We start from the raw sequence: 10,000 nt of genomic DNA on the forward strand, positions 1-10,000 counted from the left end.
ACAAGAAACTTGCTGGGGCGGTTCGCACTTATCCCTGCCTTTGTGACAAATCGCCAGAAATAAAATTCTCAGTCCGCTGGTTGCAGTTGGCAAAAACAATAGCTTTGCACGCCCTACACGTGCATTTTTCACTTTTGTGCATTTCTTTGCCGCCGTCAGCAAACAACAACGTGAAACAGCCAAATTTGAGGTTTTACGAAGAACGTCAGCACTTGAGGATAAATTTTGTTTTTCTCTCCTAAAATAAAGTGCCGTTCCGAGGAGGGTCACTTTTGAGGAACTACCACACTCAGACTCTTGTCATATTAAAAAGGTTGAAATAGTCACGAAGGGATTCAAATGACGCGAATTTATGCAGCTGTTTTCGAGAAAGGTTGTCCAAAAGAAGCATAAAAGCCTACGCGACAATGCCGAAAGGCATTATGGTAAGCTGTCAGTTTGAAACGGCAATGCTATCGAAAACGGCACCTAGAAATACGTGCTCATCTTTTGTTACTGACATTGAGATGTGAGAGAGCTTCAAAATTCATTCGAATGATCCAGGCCATGAATTAGTAACAAAGGGTTAGAATTCACAGAGAAAGCAAGATTCTCTTTAACCTTACTTATTTTATGTGATGTTTCGCAGAGAAAGTTTAAAAATGTTCCAAAAATCGTGGTGCACATGCAGAACCATCGTTTTTGCTGATGAACCCTTTTGTTTTTGGTAGCTTGATGGCGGGAGAGAGCTTCAACATAAGTCTGTGCGTACTGCCACTTCATTAATGCTATATCCTAAGATCTCTTTGACCCAAATGGTTCGCCATCGTAGGTCTTCACTGTACGGTCGTGGCATCTTCGATTCTGGGCGTTCACTGCATATTGAATACTGTCCCATACTACCTTTCGGCATTGTCGCGAACGCTCTTACGCTTCTTTGGGACAACCTTTCTCGAAACAGCTGTATTTTAAGATGACGTTCTCGTTGCCGTCGCCGTTGTCGTTGCTTAAGCACCCGGAGCTTAGGTAAGGACGACGATGACGGCTACGAGAACGCCACAAAACAATGGGTTTAATGAGCAAGAACAATAGCTCTGCACGCCCTACACGTGCGTTTTGCATTTTGGTACATTTCTTTGCAGTCCTCGTTTTGACAACAACGTGATTTGACCAAATTTGAGTTTGGGTAGAGGACGTGAGAACCTGACGAAACATTTTAAATTTTCTCCCCAAACAACCGCACAATTCATGACAATTTTATTCCTGCAATGTTGATACACACTTTCCATTACGAACGACTTGGAGTTATAACGAAATTATTATAATAACGGGAAATACTATTTTGAGACAACGTTCTCGTTAGCGGGTTCGTCTTCCTTGCGTAAGCTCTCTAATAGGGAACTTAAGCAATGACGACGGCGACGGCACCGAGAACGTCATCTCAAAATATAAATTCGCGTCATTGTAATCACTTTGTAAACATGTCAACCCTTCTTATATGACAAGGGTGTGGTAGTTCCTCAAAAATGACATTGGTCGGAACGGCGCTTAATTTAGGGGAGAAAATGAAATGAAAATTTAGCGTCAAGTGCTGACGTTCTCCTTAAAATCTAAAATTTGACTATTTCACGTTGTTGTTTTGCTGACGACGGCAATGAAATGGACAAAAGTGAAAAACGAACGTGCAGGGCGTGCAAAGCTATTGTTTTTCCTACTAAATATGCACATTTGTGACGTTCTCGTTGCCGTCGCCGTTGTCGTTGCTTAAGTTCCCTAATAGGGACTTTAAGATCTGCGACGCGACGGTAACGAAAACGTCATTTAAAATTGCAAGTTCAGGTTTATTAATCTTTTTCGTCGTTATGTCGGCTTGTCTAACTTCTAAAAACTAGTGTAACTCCCCAGGAACTGAATTAGGAGGTGCGGTATTGAATCTACGACAAAAAATTCAAATTCGCTGCCTTTTGTTCACGTTCTCCGTAAAACTTGAGAATTCGTCATTTCATGTCGTAGATTTGCCGAAAACGTGAAAGAAATGTACAAAAATGAAAAATGCACGTGCACAGCGTGCAAAGCTATTGTTTTTGCTCATTAAATATGCAAAATTTGTGACGTTTTCGTTGCCGTCGCGTCATAGATCTTAAACTCCCTAGTGACTCCTAACCGCGGACGGAACCTTGGAAAGGTCCATGTCACAACAGGTCACATGTAGGTCTTAAGATTGAAAATTATGTGACATGTTCGCTTGAGATCTTCGAGTATTATCACATTGTTTATCGGGGAACATGAAGTACCAACAAACACGAATTGGTCTTAATGTATTCTAAGAAACTCTAACATTTGTGATTCGATCCAGATCCTGAGAAGTTGATTTTTCCCCAGCAAAAGAAGTCATCTTCACGTAATGTTAACGGTAACGAAAACGTCATTTAAAATTGCAAGTTCAGGTTTATTAATCTTTTTCGTCGTTATGTCGGCTTGTCTAACTTCTAAAAACTAGTGTAACTCCCCAGGAACTGAATTAGGAGGTGCGGTATTGAATCTACGACAAAAAATTCAAATTCGCTGCCTTTTGTTCACGTTCTCCGTAAAACTTGAGAATTCGTCATTTCATGTCGTAGATTTGCCGAAAACGTGAAAGAAATGTACAAAAATGAAAAATGCACGTGCACAGCGTGCAAAGCTATTGTTTTTGCTCATTAAATATGCAAAATTTGTGACGTTTTCGTTGCCGTCGCGTCATAGATCTTAAACTCCCTAGTGACTCCTAACCGCGGACGGAACCTTGGAAAGGTCCATGTCACAACAGGTCACATGTAGGTCTTAAGATTGAAAATTATGTGACATGTTCGCTTGAGATCTTCGAGTATTATCACATTGTTTATCGGGGAACATGAAGTACCAACAAACACGAATTGGTCTTAATGTATTCTAAGAAACTCTAACATTTGTGATTCGATCCAGATCCTGAGAAGTTGATTTTTCCCCAGCAAAAGAAGTCATCTTCACGTAATGTTAGCCTTAGCACTTGGTTCCTCTTGCACTCAAACGTTTTTAAGAGGCTTTTACCACTTTTGAAAGGTTTGGGGGTAAAACCTAATGCTGCAAATTAATTTGTTATTCACAGTTCCCGGCAAACCAAGAAAGGTGAAAGCAACGCTGGTTGATGGTGACATAAACGTAGCTTGGGATGAGCCAATCAATCCCAATGGTATAATTAGTAAATACCAGGTAAGGAGGTCATTGATCCAATTTAGTAGCGGTAACGTTGCATCGATTTTAGTAGTGCAGGTGGTATTCACTTGGTACTCACCTCATAGAGGGATTAGTTGTTGGTGAGGATAAACAAGGTGCTTGCTGGAGAATTCATTTGATATGCCGACATTTTGAATGTTGGTAGAGGTAAATAGTTGGAACCCAGAAAGTAATGGAGTGTACAAAAATACGTACCGCTGCTCAAAATGTCTGTAAAATTAAGGGCATGATCTCTTTGATCCCAGATTCCTGTGTGAATTTCCTGGCTTTCGTTTCATCCATTTTTGCTGCCCCCCTCCTTTCCCTCCCTAGAATTTTTTTCGAAATTAATCACTCACTGAAAAACGATGTCTCCATTAATTAATTAACCCTTTGATGTCCAAACCGGCCTAAACCGACCAGACTTAGTATTTTACTCTGTCTAACGCCAGACGAGTTTACTCGTCGATGGGGAACCCCTGGAAAATTGCGGCCCCCCAAGAAAGAGAAAGAAAGGTCATGGAGCAACAACAACAACAACAACAAAAAATAAGAAAAACTCAGCCGATTCCAATACTTCGAAAAAATGGACTACCTGAAGAATACGACAGAACAAAACAACAATTCCGTTTGATTCTTGAGCGGTTATTTCTGGCTATACAGGTATTGACGTGATTGGTTCATTTGACCACCTCCGTCTGGTGTGTTTGGCCAAGGTAGTTGCCATAGTTTTTTTCAGCACTTAACAAAAACCAAGTTATTTTAGTTTTGATTCTTTGTTGATTTTTTTTCTTGTTTGTGGCCAAGATTTACTGCGTAGGGAAACGAGACTATGATCGTGCCTTTCATCACAACTTCATTGTAACAACTGACGAGGAAGTACGCTTTGCTGTGATCGAGAAAACAAACGTTTATCCCGGGACAGAATTTACAGTGTATATTACTGCATGTACTATCAAAGGAGAAGGCAGCCAAAGTGAACACATGGTAGTGAATACACCTGCCGTCGGTGAGTTCTTTGTCTGAAATGCAGTAGATAATTTGTGGTGTCCTGTGCTATCAGGCACTTGAAATATATTTATGATTCTGTCGTTCATTGTATTTCATGCACATTCATCATTTTCAAGAGAAAACTCAAACTTGTAGTGGACCCGTAATTGGCTATTTCAAGCTGACGTTACATCCGCAGGAGTAAATGTGTAGTTGCCTATTAAAGTCTGCAAAAAGTTGGTTTTATCAACGGAGTTGATAATGTAAATTGGCCACCATACAGAGATTCTCTGTACGGTGGCCAATTTGCATTATCAACTCCGTTGATAAAACCAAATTTTTGTATACTACTTCCCCACCGACGCAGCACCACAGTATCTTTAGAAACTACTCCTTCATTCATTTATTAAAGTCTGCATATTTTCAGCTCCGCCTCCACCAACGGAACCACAGGTTAACTATGAGGCCACCACATTACACACCATAACCATTATGATTCAGCCGGCATCCGAAACCAATGGAAAAGTGATGTGAGTTAAAACATGGGTAATAATTATTATTAATTCAAGTTGTTGCTTTCTTTTTTGGTTGCCCTGTTGCCTCATATAACTCAAGCTAGTCGACAGAACAAGGTTTTTACTCCACTGATAATGAAGTTAGTCATCCAACAGAAGGGAATAGTGGAGCAAAAATGTCACGCTATAATACGTCAAATGTCACGCTATAATACGTCTTTCGAGCTATAAATTTTTTAACAGCTGAAAATATCATGATGCACACTCGTGTATACTTCACTGTCACAACAATTTTTGCTTTCCTTCAATTATGAAGGAGTAATATTGACATCTGCGTAAACCTTCATATCATACTCGGCCTTATCTAGCATTTCTTAATTGACATCTTTTAAGAGAGCCCAAATCTTTAAGTAAGGGTAAGGGAAAATAGGCTCGATCAGAAATTTTGCGAAAGTTACGGAACCATCGAAAGGTATCTTGAAGTCACTGACTAAAATTTCTTACAGGGAGGTGTTATTATTTCAATTGCTTATACTTGTTCTAGATTCTAAGGGGCTTGAATTCGACTAATTCCACACACTGAACACTCCTCACAATATGGTTGAAGTATGTTTGAGTTTCTGTTTCAACCCCAAGTCAAAACAGAGATAATCATGCTTTAGTTTTGTCGCTCATTTTCGTTTTTTAACGGGGGTGAATGCCTTTGCGCGTGCGTCTGCGCCTGCGTTCGGGTAGTAGGTGTGAGCAGATGTACCTTTTTCCAGTGAGAGTTCAGTGTGTGTATTCATTGTGAGGATATGTTCAAGTTTTAGTTTGATTGTGAAATACTGAAATTCCGTGAATTAAAGAGAGAGTTTTCTCGGTTGTCTTTTAGTATTTTCGTCCAACGTTAAGACTAAGGTAGTCGCTGCTTTATTTTCTTGACACGTTTTCTTTGAAGCATCTGCCTGGGACACGAACATGATTTCCTTTTTGTTGTCTAGGAGGGCCAACACAGCTTCCTCGCTGGCTCTGTGTGAAACTTAAGGATATTGCGATGTACTTTCCTCAGATTGTAACAAGTCATGTCTCTTTTCTTTTATAGTTTTCATCAAGTCATAGTTGAAATCCCTGGAAAAGTCACCAAACGTCAGATATTTACTTTACCAGACAATTTTACCAATTACCGGGAAGCCAGGAGAAAGGGAGAAAAATTTTACATGGCTGCAAGTTTATCGCGGGATGCACTGAGCACTAGTAAAGTATTTGTTTTAGGCGACGGAAAGACATACGGAGGTTACAAGAATGTTCAATTGAAACCAGGGACAAGGTACAAGGCGTACATAAGAGGAGTGACTCAGGATAACGGGGTAAGAAATCCACGGATGTGAGTTGAGGTGAGATCATTTTTAATGCAAGAAGTGTTTTGTTGGTGCCTTACTTTGAATGTTTGTTTTTGTCTTCACAGAGATTTTTGTATGGAGTGCCAACTGAAATAAGCTTACCACCCACTCTTGGTACGTCACGTGAGTTTGTAGTTCTTAATTAATCACGGGACATCCAACCAGTGAAGTAGTCAGAACTTCGTTAAATTGGTCATTGTTTGCTTGAAATTCCTGTCCCACCTTTCTCTTGCGTTGGCCGGACGTTTGATTTGGCTTCCACGAAACACTGGAGAGCCCTCACGGAGGCAAGTAATTACAATGCCATTTGAATCCAATTTGACGTGAATCGTCTTTTAAACAGCTCTAGAAACGTGTGTCCATGAGGCAGTACTTGCTCAAGTTACTGACGCGGTTTCTCTAGCTTTAAAAAGTGTGAAAACGCTCTCAGGATATGGGGATGGGGTGAATAGCAGCTGTGTCTTAAATCTTGCCAGAAAGATGGCTATTGGATATGAATGGGGAATTTATTAAAACGCATGTGAAGACCATGCTGTTAAGATCCCATGTAGATGAACCCAAGGACTTTCCTGTACATCAATAGTCCTTTTATATTGGTACAGTAAGTAACTGTACCCACAAATTATCGTGGAGATCTCAGTGATTACAGCCTACTATCTCTCTAATACTACACTGATCCCATTTGTTGAAAGCCCGACCAATTAAGCTAATCCTGATTATATGAAGCATGGTAAATGACACGGGGTTGATTTTATATGGAAACAATGCGTTTCTTACAAACTTTTGTTTTCATTAATAGAAGATTTACTCCAAAAAAGCGCTTTCTGAACAAATTAGGACTATTAAACATTAAGGGATTTCAAACAACTGGATCATTGGCTGCCAAAAGTTCCTCTCTCGGATCATCAAAAGTAACACGTTTCAAGACATGATCTATTACAGTAAATCATTATTGTTTATGCTCGTCTGGAAACATTTTTGATTGAATCTCGTAGGGTCAGCTTCACTTCCCCCAAAACCGTGTTTGAAACTTGACAACTCATGCAAAGGCCCATCATTGGTATGGATGATGGCCGCGATCATTGAAGGATTTTTCCTTCTGATATTAACACTGGTAATGGGCTTTGGGTATATTCGAATCAGGCGAAAGAGTCAAGGTTTGGAAACCTTTTTTTATACCCTTCTACACTTAAATGAAGATCGACCACGGGCGGCCCAGACTCGGAGGGTAAAAAACTGTAAAGATTTGTATGAGAATCTCGATAACAAACTGAAAAAGATATTTACACGAAAAAGTTCTTAATAAAAAAGCCGTACTTTATTGTCGTGGTGACTTTCTCGCTTTTTGTGTGGTTAAAATCGTTTTTGGACGTCGAATAACTTTCCGCCATACATTTTCTCTCAACAACTTGCAATATTTGCCCCCTGGCGATCCCAGAACCCTTTGCGTATAAGACATGGATCCAATTACTGGCAACTCATTCATTGAAAACTTGTTTGAACTATTTTCTGTTGCTAAACCAATCAGAGCACTCTTTAGAACTGACAAATTCCCGGAACCAATTGAATTGCTAGGGTCGAAGTCTGACTCTGGGAATATAAAACGGCATCCCATTGGACCGGCCTTCTCAAAGAACTCCTGCACCAGAGGTTTTTCCTCGCCTATTCCGTCGCTCTGAGAGAGAAAAACCTCTGGCAGCCAGGGTAATTTCGACGACAAAATCACACTTCTCAGGCATCTATCACGCTAAAACTCCGGCGATAGCCACACGGATAAATTTACTTTTCTTTGACCAAGTTTCAAGGGCCAACGAGCATCCATTGTTGAGAAACAGCGAACAATATTCAAATAATCAAAATCCTTCGAGGCTCCCTTACAATGAATTTTGAAACGGCCGGTCGACCGTTCACTTATGTGCTCTCACCGTATCGATGTTTTCTTTTTTTTTTTCACATAACATACGTGTATTCAGTAAGCTATAAACAAAAAAGTCATTACCACGATTTCTCATCTAAGTTATTAACCTATTTCGTGTATGCATGGCTTCCTTTTTAAATGGTTTATATTAAACATGTTTTAATTTGATTTATTTTTTGTTTTGTTTTGTTGAAGTTTAAGATTTAAAAGGTACTAAAGAAGATAGAAAACTAGGAAATCTTTCTATTTTTGGGAATACTTCCTTTGTTTTGCAGGACCATGTGTAATATCTGGCAACACGGAAGTAAAAGTATTGCTTTATGCTAGATAGGGTGTCCGATCTCAGGCCAATTATTATATCGGGGGTGAAAATGTTGGATTTTAGTTTTATTTGGTTTTCGGCCAACCATTTTATAAAGCCTCGCCAAAAACAAGGCGTCTCGCTACACGACCAAAATAAATGAAAAAGGGACTCCTTTTCCGTTCTACAAAAGGTACAGATATCGTTTTCTCTAATGCCTATTTTATTTAGAAAATCGTTTGTCGCTAAACGCCTATGAAGTGTGATTTTATTGGCGAGATGTGAGGTAATTACTTTCCAGCCTTTCCTTTACTTAGGTTCGAGTGACAACCCGGGAATTTGAGAAGTCGCTTAAATCGCATTCAATCAGACACACAAAAAGCGAGAAAGTCATCACGACAATAAAGCACACACCCCTGGTATATGTTATCCACGCCATGCTGATGAGACCCAAAAGGTCGAAACAGCTGTCCATGGCTGCTAATTGACCGAGTGAAATGGTTGTACGCATGCCTGATGTGTTGGCCACACTGGGATGTTAAACTGGGTTGGTGTTATCTTGTGTCACCTTGCTTTTATTGCTGTTTTTTATTGAGAACTTTTGCGTGTAAAAATCTTTTTCAGTTTGTTATTTAGATTGCCATACAAATCCTTATAATTTTTACTCTCCGAGTTTGGGCTGCCTGTGGATCGACAAGTTAATTAACACGCTGACGGAAGAAAGATGGCGCGATGGGCTAGAACTGTCGCTTTAATTAACTGATGTAATGACTTAAAGCTAAAATAAAATGAGTACAATTTACCCTGAACAAATCAGTTACTACCCCTACGAGCAGGCTCATGTATCCCCCATCTGTGCTCTAATGCTAAAGATTGTAGTTAATATATGAAAATAGCTGCTTATGAAACTCGACAAGTTTCTTGTTTTATGTTTTGGTTTGCTGTTTTGGCCCTAGCCATGCACAAACCACACCCTATTTATTTCCAAAAGACAGCCACTTTATTCAAAACTCAGCTGCGGACCAAGAACAAATGACTGCGCATGGTTCAAGTTAGCATGTAGTACGATGTCACTGTTATGGCTTTAATTTGAAGTTTCCAGAGTTTCAAAACCAGTCAATTTTCATGAACTATGTCTTGTTCTACTGGATAATAAGATAAAACAACACAACAGGCACATTCATGCAAAATTTCGTTTTCTTTCCTGGGATGCTAGATAATATTTCTACCATATAATGAATTTCTTTTCCTTAGCCCTGATGCTAAGTCCTAAAGGACCTTATGATCATTATGAAACAGTGGATCAACCTCACGCAGCAACGAGACTTGGTCAAACTATTTCATTGACCAGAAATAACCAGCATAACGCACCACAAAGAACTGATGAATATGCCATGCTTGACCGAAGTGGAAGGAAGGCAAGTATTATTTACCGTATAGAGTGTATATACCATCATAACGAGGCCTCTATTTTGGTATTGACAGTTTTAATAGAAAACAATAAACAAGAAGACAGAAACAAAGACTAAGGTAAAAGGTAACGAATAAATAAAATTGTTTACAAACATATAACCAAGCGGACAAGTAAGGCAGCAGCAGCAATGGCCTCCACTGAAAGGAACCCTTGGCTGTATTTGGACGTTTTAAAACCCGAACTTCTCAGGGCGGAATATTAAGTTAA

The 10,000-nt window shown here is 39.6% G+C and overlaps 2 protein-coding genes across 2 annotated transcripts in view; both read left to right on the forward strand.

Annotated features, from left to right (window-relative positions):
• The window catches only part of LOC138000871 (receptor-type tyrosine-protein phosphatase mu-like), a 98,978-nt gene that overhangs the window by 87,847 nt on the left and 1,131 nt on the right, over positions 1–10,000 (forward strand). The window contains exons 4-7 of the mRNA XM_068847546.1: positions 5,803–6,067; positions 6,166–6,214; positions 7,096–7,257; positions 9,574–9,737. Coding sequence (XP_068703647.1) covers positions 5,803–6,067; positions 6,166–6,214; positions 7,096–7,257; positions 9,574–9,737 — 640 coding nt within the window. The remainder of the gene's footprint in view (positions 1–5,802; positions 6,068–6,165; positions 6,215–7,095; positions 7,258–9,573; positions 9,738–10,000) is intronic.
• LOC138000869 (contactin-4-like) overlaps positions 1–10,000 on the forward strand; it is a 148,430-nt gene that overhangs the window by 26,731 nt on the left and 111,699 nt on the right. The gene's annotated exons all lie outside the window — the stretch shown is intronic.

Source organism: Montipora foliosa, chromosome 4 (genome assembly GCF_036669935.1).
Source record: "Montipora foliosa isolate CH-2021 chromosome 4, ASM3666993v2, whole genome shotgun sequence".
Classification (NCBI taxonomy): domain Eukaryota; kingdom Metazoa; phylum Cnidaria; class Anthozoa; order Scleractinia; family Acroporidae; genus Montipora; species Montipora foliosa.